At 44.5% G+C, this 18,131-nt stretch overlaps 1 protein-coding gene across 1 annotated transcript in view; it reads right to left on the reverse strand.

Moving 5' to 3' along the window:
• Positions 1–15,396, reverse strand: part of LOC309558612 (testis-expressed protein 47-like) — a gene marked incomplete at its 5' end in the record, with an annotated part of 28,329 nt that extends 12,933 nt beyond the window's left edge. Inside the window, 3 exons of the mRNA XM_082261680.1 lie at positions 2,251–2,354; positions 6,705–6,777; positions 15,244–15,396. Of these exons, the coding sequence (XP_082117806.1) occupies positions 2,251–2,354; positions 6,705–6,777; positions 15,244–15,396 (330 nt within the window). The remainder of the gene's footprint in view (positions 1–2,250; positions 2,355–6,704; positions 6,778–15,243) is intronic.
• Between the last annotated feature and the right edge of the window lie 2,735 nt (positions 15,397–18,131).

Genomic DNA, 18,131 nt, shown 5'->3' on the forward strand with positions numbered 1-18,131 from the left:
CCTGGGAAATTATTGTGCGAAACCTGCAAGGAAACTGACACTTCCAGGAGTGTCGATCTCTTGGGTTCCCCACAACCTTCACTGGTTCACTTTCCTGGTCTTGACGTGGAGAGCTGAGGATTTATTGCCCAGAGTTCAACAGCAAGGCAGTCGGCATTTTCAGTAAAAGGTCAGCAATGGAGCCTCCATAATTATCTCTTTACTGGTTTCCTTTAAATCTTCAGATCCTCCAGCTCTGCTGCACTCATTTTGGGTTTGAGTCCACACAGCAATGGTTAATATGATCTCAAACATACCAAACCGTCATTTCTAGGGGTTTCTAGTAGGCTGAATAATGATGGCGATCATCGGCCTCTCTGCCACAAGGTGCAACCAAAAGCAAAATACAATCATTGATATGTAGATATTCCTATGGCTTATTTATTGAGGAATTTTATTTTTGTAGTTCATCAGTTGAAGTTTTATTAGGCGTTTTTTCACATTGGAGCGACTTGTCATGCGATTTGACGGGTCAAATTGCATAACAAGTAGCAGCCTATTTCCGGTATTTGATTTTGCGATGCCGCATCGATTTGAAAAGGTCGTTCCTGCACTATTTTTGGGGATTTCGGGGTGCGACTTGCATAGAAATCTGTGCATAAAGCTGCACAGATGTCTTCAAAGTCACACCTGAAGTCACTCAGACATGCAGCTTTGAAATGGTGCGATTTCAGATGAAGCCACACGATTTCTAAGCCGCATTTATTGTGAATGAGAGCTAAACTCTCAGTTTTTAAGCACTTTCAGCAGATGATTTGATCACTTGCTGAGTATGCAGCTTCTTCATATTTTAATCCTTGCCTATGTTCTCATTTAAGCTGGTACCGTGACTACTGCCCCAGGTGTGCTGTTTCAGGGTGACTCCTTTCTCTTGCAGCATCCTATGGAGCCACCCTTTCATGAAAGGTCTAGAGTTGTGTCTCCCTACACTGTGTGCACCAATAGAAACACACAGCCCCTAGCCTAGGATGGCAAGGGACTCCCCTGATCTCACCCAATAACTTCTCGAAGCTAACAGACAGGCTGGACTGTACTGTGTACTGTTGGCTCCTTCCAGTAAAGATCAGAGGTTCAGGGAACCAGTACTAAGAGAACAGGCGCATTGAAAGTTGTAAGCAGCAAATGCTGGGGTAACAATTTTAATAGTGGTTCTAAAAGGTTTTTTTTTTTTTGTTTTGTTTTTTGTTTTACCTTAATGCAATCTATGCATTTAGATTTAAAAAAAAAACCCTTCTCTGTGCAGCTGCCTCCTTATACTTACCTGAGTCCAATCTCAATCTGGTGTTGTGCACAGGAGCAGAGGCTCTCTCTTTCCTCTCTGGACAGAGAGGCAGTAGTGGAAGCCATTGGCTCCTGCTGCTTTCAATCAAAGCAAGTGAAGGAGGGGGAAAGCTGAGCTGAGCTCTGTGTGTCAATTGACACACAGTGCAGCTCAGGATCAAGCCCACACAAGTGCCCCCATAGCAAGTGGTTTGCTATGGGGGCACTTAACGGGGGAGGAACCAAGGGTGCCAACTGGGGACCCCAGAAAAGGTGAATCAGAGTTGCTCTGAGTAGGTAAGTATAGTAAATTCTTCTTTTTTTTTTTTAATAATCCCATAGAATTAGTTTAACAAATAGTTTGCAGGGGAATGTTTTTGTTTATTATGCCCAATGGGTTAAAGTGATTGTAAAGGCAGAAGGATTTTTTTTTCTTAATGCATTCTATGCAAAACCTTCTGTGTGCAGCAGCCCCCTAATACTTACCTGAGCCCATCTCTCTCCAGCGATGTTGCAGGAGAGACTCGGCTGCACGGGACTCTCCCTCCTCATTGGCTGAGACAGCATTGCCATTGGCTCCCACTGCTTCCAATCAAAGTCAGTGAGCCAATGAGGAGAGAGAGGGGGTGGGTCTGATCCGCGGCTATGTGTCTGAATAGACACACAGAGTTGCTGCTCACCTCAGGTGCCCCCATAACAAGCTGCTTGCTGTGGGGGCACTCATCAGCAGGGAGGAGCCAGGAGCACCAAAGAGGGACCCGAGAAGAGGAGGATCTGGGCGGCTCTGTGCAAAACCAACTGTACAGAGGAGGTGAGCATAACAGGTTTGTTATTTTTAAGCAAAAAAAAAAGGAGACTTTACTAATACTATAACTCTGGGGGTTTAATACTACTTAACACATAACTAAAAGAGACAGCCTGACCTGAGCCTCACCAAGGCTGAATAAATACCTCAATGATGTGGATGACACAGGTGGGATAGATCAGCAGTAAGCCAGTGATCGACTCCCCTAGGTTGGATTTCAGCAGTTTTTTGAAAAGCTTCTCGCAGTGATCTGTGTGTGAGAATAAAAGATTTCTTTGTGAACTTGAAGGGAATCCCCCCTCAGTGCCAACAATACCAAAGATCACTCAATTTCACATTTGTATGTGAATTAAAGTGTTACTAAAGCCACAACGGTAAAATCAGTGTGTATATGCAGTAAAGTAAAGCATGCTAGTTATACTCACTGCAGAACCCAAGGGGTTATTCCTCCGCATTGTGTAAAAAGGCTGTTTGAGCCTGTCTTCTCTGAACCTCCCCTTCTTTCACTGTCCCCAATCCATTTCCTGAGAGTACAGAGCCCTAGAAGTCACTCTGCACATGCTCAGTTTGGTGAACTTTTGCTAGAAAGGTTTTTTTTTTTTCTTTGAAGGGTGCATGTGATCAGCACAGAGCCAATCCGCAGTCTAAACAGAGGGTCAGGGGTCATACAGCCTCATAGGACAGCCAGAGTAGAATGAAAACTCCTCCTGCAAGCTGTGCCTAATAGAGAGAGATGAGGCACTGTACATAATAGAGAAGGATGAGGCACTCTGAGTAATTGAGAGTGATAAAGCACTGTGCGTAATGGAGAGGGGTGAGGCACTGTGCGTAATGGAGAGGGATGAGGCACTGTGCGTAATGGAGAGGGATGAGGCACTGTGCAGAAAAGAGAGGGATGAGGCACTGTGCGTAATAGAGAGGGATGAGGCACTGTGCGTAATAGAGAGGGATGAGGCACTGTGGGTAATAGAGAGGGATGAGGCACTATGAGTAAAAGAGAGGGATGAATCACTGTGCGGAAAATAGAGGGATGAGGCACTGAGTGTAATAGAGAGGGTTGAGGCACTGTGCAGAAAAGAGAGGGATGAGGCACTGTGCGTAATAGAGAGGGATGAGGCACTGTGCAGAAAAGAGAGGGATGAGGCACTGTGCGTAATAGAGAGGGATGAGGCACTGTACATAATAGAGAAGGATGAGGCACTATGAGTAAAAGAGAGGGATGAGGCATGGTGCATAAAAGAGAGAGGGATGAGGACAATGAGTAAAAGAGAGGGATGAAGCACTGTGCATAATGGAGAGGGATGAGGCACTGTGCATAAAAGAGAGGGATGAGGCACTGTACGTAATAGAGAGGGATGAGGCGATGTGCGTAATAGAGAGGGATGAGGCAATGTGCATAATAGAGAGGGATGAGGCACTGTGCGTAATATAGAGGGATGAGGCAATGCGCATAATGGATAGGGATGAGGTACTGTGTGAAATAGAGACGGATGAGGCACTGTGCGTAATAGAGGGAGATGAGGCACTGTGTGTAATATAGAGGGATGAGGCACTGTGTGTAGTAGAGAGAGATGAGGCACTGTGTATAACATAGATGGATGAGGCACTGTGCGTAATGGAGAGGGATGAGGCGCTGTGCATAAAAGAGAGGAATGACGCACTGTGCGTAATAGAGAGGGATGAGACACTGTGTGTATTAGAGAGGGATGAGGCACTGTGTGTATTAGAGAGGGATGAGGCACTGTGTGTATTAGAGAGGGATGAGGCACTGTGTGTAATAGAGAGGGATGAAGCACTGTGTGTATTAGAGAGGGATGAGGCACTGTGTGTAAAAGAGAGGGATGAGGCATGGTGCATAAAAGAGAGAGGGATGAGGACAATGAGTAAAAGAGAGGGATGAAGCACTGTGCATAATGGAGAGGGATGAGGCACTGTGCATAAAAGAGAGGGATGAGGCACTGTACGTAATAGAGAGGGATGAGGCAATGTGCGTAATAGAGAGGGATGAGGCAATGTGCGTAATAGAGAGGGATGAGGCACTGTGCGTAATATAGAGGGATGAGGCAATGCGCATAATGGATAGGGATGAGGTACTGTGTGAAATAGAGACGGATGAGGCACTGTGCGTAATAGAGGGAGATGAGGCACTGTGTGTAATAGAGGAGAGGGATGAAGCACTGTGTGTATTAGAGAGGGATGAGGCACTGTGCTTAATAGAGGGGGATGAGGCACTGTGTGTAATATAGAGGGATGAGGCACTGTGTGTAGTAGAGAGAGATGAGGCACTGTGTATAACATAGATGGATGAGGCACTGTGCGTAATGGAGAGGGATGAGGCGCTGTGCATAAAAGAGAGGAATGACGCACTGTGCGTAATAGAGAGGGATGAGACACTGTGTGTATTAGAGAGGGATGAGGCACTGTGTGTATTAGAGAGGGATGAGGCACTGTGTGTATTAGAGAGGGATGAGGCACTGTGTGTAATAGAGAGGGATGAAGCACTGTGTGTATTAGAGAGGGATGAGGCACTGTGTGTAATAGAGAGGGATGAAGCACTGTGTGTATTAGAGAGGGATGAGGCACTGTGTGTAATAGAGAAGGATGAGGCACTGTGTGTAATAGAGAGGGATGACGCACTGTGCGTAATAGAGAGGGATGAGACACTGTGTGTATTAGAGAGGGATGAGGCACTGTGTGTATTAGAGAGGGATGAGGCACTGTGTGTATTAGAGAGGGATGAGGCACTGTGTGTATTAGAGAGGGATGAGGCACTGTGTGTAATAGAGAGGGATGAGGCACTGTGTGTAATAGAGAGGGATGAAGCACTGTGTGTATTAGAGAGGGATGAGGCACTGTGTGTATTAGAGAGGGATGAGGCACTGTGTGTAATAGAGAGGGATGAGGCACTGTGTGTAATAGAGAGGGATGAAGCACTGTGTGTAATAGAGAGGGATGAGGCACTGTGTGTAATAGAGAGGGATGAAGCACTGTGTGTATTAGAGAGGGATGAGGCACTGTGTGTATTAGAGAGGGATGAAGCACTGTGTGTATTAGAGAGGGATGAGGCACTGTGTGTAATAGAGAGGGATGAAGCACTGTGTGTATTAGAGAGGGATGAGGCACTGTGTGTAATAGAGAGGGATGAAGCACTGTGTGTATTAGAGAGGGATGAGGCACTGTGTGTAATAGAGAGGGATGAAGCACTGTGTGTATTAGAGAGGGATGAGGCACTGTGTGTAATAGAGAGGGATGAAGCACTGTGTGTATTAGAGAGGGATGAGGCACTGTGTGTAATAGAGAGGGATGAAGCACTGTGTGTATTAGAGAGGGATGAGGCACTGTGTGTAATAGAGAGGGATGAAGCACTGTGTGTATTAGAGAGGGATGAGGCACTGTGTGTAATAGAGAGGGATGAAGCACTGTGTGTATTAGAGAGGGATGAGGCACTGTGTGTAATAGAGAGGGATGAAGCACTGTGTGTATTAGAGAGGGATGAGGCACTGTGTGTAATAGAGAAGGATGAGGCACTGTGTGTAATAGAGAGGGATGACGCACTGTGCGTAATAGAGAGGGATGAGACACTGTGTGTATTAGAGAGGGATGAGGCACTGTGCGTATTAGAGAGGGATGAGGCACTGTGTGTATTAGAGAGGGATGAGGCACTGTGTGTATTAGAGAGGGATGAGGCACTGTGTGTAATAGAGAGGGATGAGGCACTGTGTGTAATAGAGAGGGATGAAGCACTGTGTGTATTAGAGAGGGATGAGGCACTGTGTGTATTAGAGAGGGATGAGGCACTGTGTGTAATAGAGAGGGATGAGGCACTGTGTGTAATAGAGAGGGATGAAGCACTGTGTGTAATAGAGAGGGATGAGGCACTGTGTGTAATAGAGAGGGATGAAGCACTGTGTGTATTAGAGAGGGATGAGGCATTGTGTGTAATAGAGAGGGATGAGGCACTGTGTGTATTAGAGAGGGATGAGGCACTGTGTGTATTAGAGAGGGATGAAGCACTGTGTGTAATAGAGAGGGATGAAGCACTGTGTGTAATAGAGAGGGATGAAGCACTGTGTGTAATAGAGAGGGATGAAGCACTGTGTGTATTAGAGAGGGATGAAGCACTGTGTGTATTAGAGAGGGATGAGACACTTTGTAGTGTAGTTGTATAGGATGTGAGCTGTGTATACTCAGGAGCTGAGATAACTAGAGGATGGTGTGGTCTACCACCATGGCAGATGTGGAGGTAAAGGGAAGGAAAGTTGCTGAGGCCGGGGGTTGTAGTCTGATACTCTGGCAGATGTGAAAGTGCCAAACACATTAATTGTCAGGATAGGAAGATATACCCACCACCCTCCTTTTGCCATTCCTTTAAGCACTCCTGTCCCTAAAGCCCCTCTTCTCTTCAGTTCCTGTGTATATATGGAGACACTGACTTGCTGAAATGTAAGAACTATGGATGGACAATTCAGCTTCACACTTTACTTTGACTTTTCTCTGATATTGGATTGGTTGGATCCATGATTAGAGTGCAGCAGGGTGGCCAAAGTAAAGCAGGTAAGATCAGGTGGGTATGGCCTTTTGCCCCTCGCTGTCTGATTACCTGTAAGATCCTTGTAGTCGGTCCTCCCAGGAGAGATCTTCGCTGCATAAAAGAGTCTGTGATTGATGGATTTCTGCAAGAATGACAACCAACACCAGTTACAGCAATGATCACTATGTGCCAGGTCTATATCAGTGTATATTCATCATACAGTGCCTTCCGGAAAGTATTCACAGCGCTTTACTTTGTCCACATTTTTTATGTTACAGCCTTATTCCTCAGAATTCTACAGACAATACCCCATAATGACAACGTGGAACAAGTTTGTTTGAAATCTTTGCAAATTTATTAAAAATAAAAAAAACAAATGGAAAAGATCCCATGTACATAAGTATTCACAGCCTTTGCTCATTACTTTGTTGAAGCACCTTTGGCACCAATTACAGCCTCAAGTCTTTGAGTATGAACCTACAAGCTTGGCACATCTATGTTTGGGCAGTTTCTCCCATTCTTCTTTGCAGGACCTCTCAAGCTACGTCATGTTGGATGGGGAGCGTCAGTGCACAGCCATTTTCAGATCTCTCCAGAGTTGTTCAATCGGGTTCAGGTCTGGGCTCTGGCTGGGCCACTCAAGGACATTCACAGAGTTGTCCTATAGCCAATCCTTTGTTATCTTGGCTGTGTGCTTAGGGTCGTTGTCCTGTTGGAAAATTAACCTTCGCCCCAGTCTGAGGTCCAGAGCGCTCATCAAGGATGTCTCTGTACATTGGTGCATTCATCTTCCCCTCAATCCTGACTAGTCTCCCAATTCCTGCCTCTGAAAAACATCCCCACAGCATGATGCTGCCACCACCATGATTCACTGTAGTGATGGCATTGGCCAGGTGATGACGAGCGGTGCCTGGTTTCCTCCAGATATGACGCTTGCCATTCAGGCCAAAGAGTTCAATCTTTGTTTCATCAGACCAGAGGATTTTGTTTCTCATGGTCTGAGAGTCCTTCAGGTGCCTTTTGGCAAACTCCAGGTGGGCTGTCATGTGCCTTTTACTGAGTGGTGGCTTCTGTCTGGCCACTCTACCATACAGGCCTGATCGGTGGAGTGCTGCAGAGATGGTTGTTCTTCTGGAAGGTTCTCCTCTCCCCACAGAGAAATGTTGGAGCTCTGTTTGAGTGACTATCGGGTTCTTGGTCACCTCCCTGAATAAGGCCCTTCTCCCCCGATCACTCAGTTTGGTGGGGCGGCCCGCTCTAGGAAGAGCCCCGGTGGTTCCAAACATTAATGCTGCAGAAATGTTTCTGTACCCTGCCCCAGGTCTGTGCCTTGATGCAATCCTGTCTCTGATGTCTACAGACAATTCCTTGGACTTCATGGCCTGGTTTGTGCTCTGACATGCACTTTTAACTGTGGGACCTTATATAGACAAGTGTGTGCCCAGACATCCCAAGTCTCCCCTGCCGTGCAATCTCCCGGCTGCCATGGGAGACTTAGGATGTCTGCAGTCAGTGACAGAGCTGCTGCTTCCTGTATAGTTTCGGCTCTGTCACAGGCGGAGTGATGTGAAATGCACCCCTCCTCCGCCGGTGACAGGAAGCAGCGGCTCTGCTCTCTAGTGCGGCCGCTGGACTAAAGCTCCTCCCTGGAATCAGTAAGCCTGGAAGACCAGCACAGCACACACTGGAACATCAGCTTGCATAGTCCTAGTTTACACGGGGACACTGTGCTTTGTATTCCTACCTAGCACAATTCAGATTACAGCAGGTTCCGTGTCCCACACGGCCAGGCAGCCAGGAATGCCAAGGGAACGTCTGTCACTAGATCATGGTAGCAGCAACCACAGCTCTGGCAATTCAGTCCACACACAAGCAGGAGTGCAAGATAGCAGAGTCACAGAGGGGAAATAAATGCAGGCCCTCAGTACTCACAGTAATTCCTCTCAGGGCGGCCAGCCAGCAGTATCCACCAGCATTACCAGCCAGCAGTACCCGCCAGCATTACCTGCCAGCAGTAATCACTAGCATTACCCACCAGCATTACCAGCCAGCAGTAACTGCCAGAAGTACCCACCAGCATTACCAGCCAGCAGTAACCGCCAGCATTACCCACCAACACTACCCGCCAGCAGTAACCGCCAAAAGTACCCACCAGCATTACCCATCAGCAATACCAGCCAGTGGTAACCGCCAGCCAGCATTACCCACCAACATTACCTGCCAGCAGTAACTGCCAGCATTACCCACAGCATTACCAGACAGCAGTAACCGCCAGAAGTACCCACCAGCATTACCAGCCAGCATTACCCACCAGCAGTAACCCCCAGAAGTACCCACCAGCATTACCCATCAACACTACCGGCCAGCAGTAACCGCCAGCATTACCCATTAGCATTACTGGTCAGCATTACCCGCCAGCAGTAACCGCCAGCATTACCCACCAAAACTACCCGCCAGCAGTAACCGCCAAAAGTACCCACCAGCATTACCCATCAGCAATACCAGCCAGCGGTAACCGCCAGCCAGCATTACCCACCAACATTACCTGCCAGCAGTAACTGCCAGCATTACCCACAGCATTACCAGACAGCAGTAACCGCCAGAAGTACCCACCAGCATTACCAGCCAGCATTACCCACCAGCAGTAACCCCCAGAAGTACCCACCAGCATTACCCATCAACACTACCGGCCAGCAGTAACCGCCAGCATTACCCATTAGCATTACTGGTCAGCATTACCCGCCAGGAGTAACCGCCAGCAGTACCCACCAACACTACCCGCCAGCAGTAATCGCCAGCAGTAACCGCCAGCATTACCTGCCAGCAGGAACCGCCAGCATTACCCACCAACACTACCCGCCAGCAGTACCCACCAGCATTACCTGCCAGCAGTAACCGCCAGCATTACCCACCAACACTACCCGCCAGCATTACCTGCCAGCAGTACCCACCAGCAGTACCCACCAGCAGTCTGCAAAATAAGTAGAAAAGGTATGTGCATTAGCGTGTGTAAATCGTTGCAATATGTTTTTAATAACTAGTTGTGTTTTGTCATAATGTTCATACATGTATAAATAAGGACATGACATTTTCTGGCTGCCTAAGTCACATGTGCTAGGGGTGCATCCAGCTCCCAGTACAGAACTGTAAATATCCCAGCATGTACAGTGTTTCTGACTCCTCCCACCATCACCACTTCAAATCACTGAATTGGACATGGTGGTTAGAGTGTTCCTTTAATATCTCTCAGAAGAAGTAAACCTCCGTATACTGATTCCATTTCATTTCATCATCCTCTAGTTGTGTTAAATTAGTGCTGGGGGACGGGGCGTGGCAGCGTGAGAAGGGAGCGGTGGCACTGGCGGCAGCTGTGCGGAGTGCCACCTCCCTGAAATGAGTTTTTGCAGGTTGGTATGTCTGTGTACCTTTCCAAATCATGTCTAATCAACTGAATTTACCACAGGTGGACTCCAATCAAGTTGTAGGAACATCTCAAGGATAATCAATGGAAACAGGACGCACCTGAGCTCAATTTTGAGTGTCATGGCAAAGGCTGTGAATACTTCTGTAAATGGGATTTTTTTATTTTTAATAAATTTGCATAGATTTCAAACCAACGTCTTTCACATTGTCATTATGGGGTGTTTGTAGAATTTTGAGGAAAATAATGAATTGAATCCATTTTGGAATAAGGCTGTAACATAACAAAATGTGGGAAAAGTGAAGCGCTGTGAATACTTTCCGCATGCACTGTATGTAGCATAATCCTATACCGTACATACTATATGTATGTATACTCCTATACCGTACATACTATATGTATACTCCTATACTGTACTCCTATACCGTACATACTATATGTATGTATACTCCTATACTGTACTCCTATACCGTACATACTATATGTATGTATACTCCTATACCGTACATACTATATGTATGTATACTCCTATACTGAACTCCTATACCGTACATACTATATGTATGTATACTCCTATACTGTACATACTATATGTATACTCCTATACTGTACTCCTATACCGTACATACTATATGTATGTATACTCCTATACCGTACATACTATATGTATGTATACTCCTATACTGAACTCCTATACCGTACATACTATATGTATGTATACTCCTATACTGAACTCCTATACCGTACATACTATATGTATGTATACTCCTATACTGTACATACTATATGTATACTCCTATACTGTACTCATATACCGTACATACTATATGTATGTATACTCCTATACCGTACATACTATATGTATGTATACTCCTATACTGAACTCCTATACCGTACATACTATATGTATGTATACTCCTATACTGTACTCCTATACCGTACATACTATATGTATGTATACTCCTATACTGTACTCCTATACCGTACATACTATATGTATGTATACTCCTATACCGTACATACTATATGTATGTATACTCCTATACTGAACTCCTATACCGTACATACTATATGTATGTATACTCCTATACTGAACTCCTATACCGTACATACTATATGTATGTATACTCCTATACTGTACATATATGTATACTCCTATACTGAACTCCTATACCGTACATACTATATGTATGTATACTCCTATACTGTACTCCTATACCGTACATACTATATGTATGTATACTCCTATACTGTACTCCTATACCGTACATACTATATGTATGTATACTCCTATACTGAACTCCTATACCATACATACTATATGTATGTATACTCCTATACTGAACTCCTATACCGTACATACTATATGTATGTATACTCCTATACTGAACTCCTATACCGTACATACTATATGTATGTATACTCCTATACTGTACATATATGTATACTCCTATACTGAACTCCTATACTGTACATACTATATGTATGTATACTCCTATACTGTACTCCTATACCGTACATACTATATGTATGTATACTCCTATACTGTACTCCTATACTGTACATACTATATGTATGTATACTCCTATACTGTACATACTATACTGTACATACTATACTGTACATACTATATTGTACATACTCCTATACTGTACATACTATATGTATGTATACTCCTATACTGTACTCCTATACCGTACATACTATATGTATGTATACTCCTATACTGTACATACTATATGTATGTATACTCCTATACTGAACTCCTATACTGTACATACTATATGTATGTATACTCCTATACTGAACTCCTATACCGTACATACTATATGTATGTATACTCCTATACTGTACATACTATATGTATACTCCTATACTGAACTCCTATACTGTACATACTATATGTATGTATACTCCTATACTGTACTCCTATACCGTACATACTATATGTATGTATACTCCTATACTGTACATACTATACTGTACATACTATACTGTACATACTATACTGTACATACTATATTGTACATACTCCTATACTGTACATACTATATGTATGTATACTCCTATACTGTACTCCTATACTGTACATACTATATGTATGTATACTCCTATACTGTACTCCTATACTGTACATACTATATGTATGTATACTCCTATTCTGTACAAGCCTTGCTTTACTAATATTTACTAACAGCAGCAAGTAAGATACAGCCTGCCTCCTTTTCTGGATTTCCTCCCCAGCCTGGCTGTCCTTGACCCACCCCTTTCAGTATTTGGATTTCAGTTCTTTCAAGCCCAGAGGTTACCACGGCCTCCTATTTTCAGGAAGCTATACAGTGCCCTGCCTGCCCCACCCACCAGCCAAGATCTGCCTGCATTTCATAGAGAAGCACAGAGACCTAGTGATGATGTCACTGGGTCTAAAAATATGAAGTGAAAACAGAAAGGTTTTATTAAATTATTTCATTAGGCAAAAGGAGGAACCAAAGAAGACAAAATATAAGAGGAATACAATTCAATCTTAAAAATGAAAGTGTCATAATTACATATACCTGTAGGCATGAAATGGCTAACATCTAAAGTCATGCTATCGTCACAATGTTACAGTATAGCTAAAGGCACTTATTTTATATTTTGTTAGATTTTAGTAGTAGCTTTTTTAGATTTTTAGTTTTAGATAGAGTGGAAAAGTTATTTTTTATTCCTGTGTGTGTCCCTGTTAGGAGATTCACCCTCTCTATTTTGAATTGTTTACTGGTATGACTGAGAGTGAAAGTAAATCCCAAATTTTGGGTTGTCACCAGAAAAGGAATCGAGGAAAAATCCTCCAACGAAAACTCTGGTGGCAGCCAGGGATTCCCTCACTTTGGAGGGATATCCTCTCACTTCCTGTTTTAGCTATGAAACAGGAAGTGAAGGAAAATCCCTCCAATGGGACACAGATGGCAAAAAAATGACAGAGATTATAACCCACCCTTAGGGCCAGTTCACACCACATGCAGTCCAGTGCATGAAAAACTCATGGAAAGTAGGTTATATGTTTTTTAATGGCATTGTTCACACCAGTGTGGTCAGATCCAGTGCATTCCAGTTCCAGAAAAAAAAGTAGAACATGCTGCATTTTTTCTACACTGGACTGTACTGGAATGTGGTAAAATGCACCAAAAACACACTGGAACACACAAGTTCTTATTTAAGGTTAAGAGAAAAGAAACGGGGAAAAATGCACCTGACTGCATCAAAAATGTGCATGCAGAAAAGCATCCGGAACGCATCCAGACTGGGTTTCTATGGTGTAAACTGGCCCTTAATTTATCCAAACAGAAAAAAAAATTTGCTTCACACTCTTTCACACTAGTGGTTGGGGGACAGTAAAACACCTTGGTTAAGCCGCGCTTTTACTGTCCATCAGTTGCTACCACCTTTAGCTGCGGTGGCGGCAGCCGGCTGTGTACACGTGGCGCTGCCACAATGCTTCAATTGGCGACTGCAGCAGGAATTATGCCCCTTGTTGCTTTTGGTGGCAGTCGTTAACCGCTTTCGGACCACCCGCCACAGTTATACTACGGCAGGCAGCCCCTCGTGCGCAAACCAACGTAGGTATACGTCTGTCGCGCGCCTGCAGCTTGCGGGCGAGCGTGCGCCGCCAGCGGCACGCTCCCACCCACCCCCACTCGTCAGCGGGCACTCCGATGCACAGGTCAGGTGGCTCCGATTGCCGTCTGACACCCGCGATCCTTCCCCTCTGAGAGAGAACGGTCAGCTGTTGTAAACACAGCTGACCGTTCTTCTCTCTGGAATGATCATAGAGCTCCTGTGATCCTTCTATATAGGATCACAGGTCTCTGTGATCATTTCACAAGCCACGCCCCCATACAGTTAGAATCACGCCCCTAGGTACACATTTAACCCCTTGATCACCCACACTTTTAACCCTGCCAGTGTCGTTATTACAGTAACAGTGCACATTTATAGCACTGATTACTGTAGTAATGTCACTGGTCCCTCCAAAAGTGTCAAAAATGTCAGTCAGGGGTCAGATCTGTCCGCCGCAATGTCGAAGTCCTGCAAAAAAATTGCAGATTGCCGCCATTACTAGTAAAAAAAAAAAAACAATGAAAATGACATAAATATTTCCCGTAGTTAGTAGACACGATAACTTTTGTGCAAACCAATCAAAATACGCTTATTGCAATTTTTTTTTTTTACCAAAAATATGTAGCAGAAAACAAATTGGCCTAAAATGTTAAAAAATTTTTACTTTTTTTTTTTTGGGAATGTTATATAGCAGGATGTGAAAAATAGTGGGGGGTTTTTTTTCTTTTTTTTCAAAATTGTCGCTCTTAATTTGTTTTAAAAAATTGCACAGGTGATCAAATACCACCGAAAGAAAGCTCTATTTGTGGGGAAAAAAGGACATCAATTTTATTTGGGTACAGTGTAGCACGACCGCCAGTGCTGTATCTTGGCCTAGGCCAACAAGGCCCGGGCCTAGGGCGGCACTTTGCAGGGGGGGGGGGGGGCAGCAAAAAAGCTGCACCCTGCACAAAAAAAAATCAGCCTTCTGATGGGCACTAATAGGCTGCACTGATGGGCACTAATATGCTGCTCTGATGGCCACTGATGAGGCAGCAATGGTGAGTACTGATAAACTGCATTGATGGGCACTAATGAGGCTGCACTAATATGCTGCACTGATGGGCTCTGATGAGGCAACACTGATGGGCACTGATGAGGCTGAACTTATGGGAACTGCTGAGGCTGCACTGATGGGCACTGATAGACTGTGGTTGTGGTCTGTGGTTTACAGATGACAGGGCGGGTCATAAACAGGAAGGGGTGTGGCCTTTACAGCAAGTGGGTCATATTTAAATTAGGGGGTGCGCAAGTTTAGTCAGGCCTAGGGCAGCACTAAACCTAAATACACCACTGACGACCGCGCAATTGCTTGTTAAAATAACGCAGTGCCGAATCGCAAAATATGGCCTGGTCATTAAGGGGGAAAATCTTTTGGTCCAGAAGTGGTTAATGTAGTCAAACCAACAAATGGCTGGTTCATGACAGATCACATGTGCAGCACCATGGCAACTGCAAATCAAACAGAAGCAAAGATGGCAGCTTTGTTGGCTGTAAAGGAGGGTTTAATTCCCCCCAAACTTTATTTTACCCCCCCTCCCCACTTACCTGTATAGGTAATTCATACTCACATGGCTGGAGATCCAGCGATGTTCTCCATGGATTCGCACACCCAGCTCCGCAGCGCCATCTTTTTCTGATGTCACCAGCTGTCGTTTCTAGGTTGTGCCGCGGTGCTGTGATGACATGTTGCATCACCATTGGGCCATTGCACAACCTGGCAGAGATGGACCCCCCAGCAAAGGGAAGGAATTACTGACTGGTCACTATGGGCAACACATGCAGTTAGACTTTCAGCCTAGAAGTCCTGTGGTTTAGGTAATCCTGTCTATGTCATACATGTGAGAGTGAAGAAAACTGGCAATGAAATGATCTCAGACCATATGCTGAGTCTCCAGGACAGCAGTCAGCGCTGAGATATAGGGGAGTTCTGGGGTAGACGAGCGTCTATGATGAGAAGCCATGCTGGAGGCTGCGGCAGGATGCTGAGATACTCTGGGTACCCGACGGCAGTGCCTGGTCTCACCTGTGAAGGGGGAGTGGCCGTATCCTAGCAACCAAGGGAGACAGGTAAACATTCGGGAAGAGAATGGGAGGAACTGTTCGATTAATTATCACAACAGGAGGATATGGATGAATAAGTGACAAGGGGGAATAAATTAAAAATGAGCATCAATATTTAATGTACATCACATCCTGCCATAAGTTTAAGGACTATTAACAAGGAACAGGAGACGGCAGCTCTGGTCTTCTTCATCTTTAGGCCACGTTCACATGGGGCGTATTAAAGTGACAATAAAACTTCAAATAGTGATAACGACAGTGAATGCGAAACACCAGATTAAAATACAGTGCCTTAACAAAGTATTCATACCCCTTGAAATTTCGCACATTTTGTCATGTGACAACCGAAAAGGTAAATGTATTTTATTTGGATATTATGTGATAGACCAACACAAAGTGGCAGATAATTGTGGAGTGGAAGGAAAATGATAAATGGTTTTCCAAATTTGTTACAAATAAATATGTGAATAGTGTGGCGTGCATTTGTATTCAGCCCCCCTTTACTCCGATACCCCTAACTAAAATCTAGTGGAACCAATTGTCTTCAGAATTCATCTAATTATTAAAGAGACACACAAACATAAAAAAGAAGAAAAAGTGGGGTTTTGTAGGCCAAAATGAGATGGTCAGAATATAACACAACACAGCGGGTAGGTTAAAAACGTATGTTTATTCATCAATGTATTCTCATAAAAAAGCATGTACAAGCCTGCTCAAATGACGTACATACATGTAACACATAATAACACAAATAATAAAAACCAGAACACAATTAAAGGTAACCGAGTGGTGGGTCTCAGCAAGAAAGATGGAGATTGGTCCCTGCGCAGCCAACGCGTTTCGCTTGGTTTTGCTTCTTCAGGGCTTAAGAGACCAAGAAACCAACTAGTGTTCTATAAGGTCCTCCGTGTGTAGAATCATAGGGCAGCCGGCAGATCCATAGTATAATTCAGATGGTATAAAATACATGGATTTTATATGGAAGTATACTGATGAATGGATGATTGAAAAGTCATAGTTGTATAAACAAAATATTGGGGTGCATGTGCATGTATATATACCAAAGGCATACGCTGTATAAATATACGTCTTAAATGCCCCAGTATTGTGGCCACAATACCACTAGTTTGCCATATCCATATCCATATATTTCATCATCATAGGAAGTATTGTATAAATAACCAGGCAGGTGGTTGTTAAATTATTCTCAGGCAGGTGTCCACTCCCATGATCATGGCAGAAGAGGGAGGAAGTGCCAGGGGATGTCAGGAGGAGTAGTAGTGAGCTCCTCACAGAGGGCAATCCTCTGGTGCCTTTGCAATATGCTGCCTGAATAATTATTAAAGAGAGTCCACCTGTGTGTAATTTAATCTCAGTATAAATACAGCGGTTCTGTGAAGTCCTCAGAGGTTTGTTAGGGAGCCTTAGTGAACAAACAGCAATGAAGGTGAAGGAACACACCAGACAGGTCAGGGATAAAGTTGTGAAGAAGTTTAAAGCAGGGTTCGGTTATACAAAAATATCCCAAGCTTTGAACATCTCACAGAGCACTGTTCAATCCATCATCTGGAAATGAAAAGAGTATGGCACACCTGCAAACCTACCAAGACATGGCTGTCCACCTAAACTGACAGGCCGGGCAAGGAGAGCATTAATCAGAGAAGCAGCCAAGAAGCCCATGGTAACTCTGGGAGAGCTGCAGAGATCCACAGTTCAGGTGGGAGAATCTGTCCACAGGACAACTATTAGCCGTGTGCTCCACAAATCTGCCCTTAATGAAAGAGTGGCAAGAAGAAAGCCATTGTTAAAAGAAAACCATAGGAAGTTCTGTTTGAAGTTTTCTAGAAGCCATGTGGGGAACACAGCAAACATGTGGAAGAAGGTGCTCTGGTCAGATGAGACAAAATGTAACTTTTTGGCCTACAAGCAAAACGCTATGTGTGGCGGAAAACTAACACTGCACAGCACCCTAAACACTCCATCCCCACCGTGAAACATGGTGGTGGCAGCATCATGTTGTGAGGACGCTTTTCTTCAGCAGGGACAGGGAAGCTGGTCGGAGTTGGTGGGAAGATGGATCTAGCCAAATACAGGGCAATCTTAGAAGAAAACCTGTTAGAGTCTGCAAAAGACTTGAGACTGGGGCGGAAGTTCACCTTCCAGCAGAATAACGGCTAGTGATCGACCGATATAGTTTTTTTAATGCCAATACCGATATTTTGGTCATCGGATATCGGTATCAGCCGATATTGGCTGATATTTCCGGACATGTAAAAAAATTGGGATGGGAGACCGGGGTGAGCCGTGGAAGGTGGCGGGAGGGGGGGGGGAAGTCCCCTCCTGCTCCTTGTAATGACAGCCGAGTGGCTTCT

This window comes from Pelophylax lessonae (assembly GCF_965119305.1).
Source record: "Pelophylax lessonae genome assembly, chromosome: 6".
NCBI classification, from domain to species: Eukaryota; Metazoa; Chordata; class Amphibia; order Anura; family Ranidae; genus Pelophylax; species Pelophylax lessonae.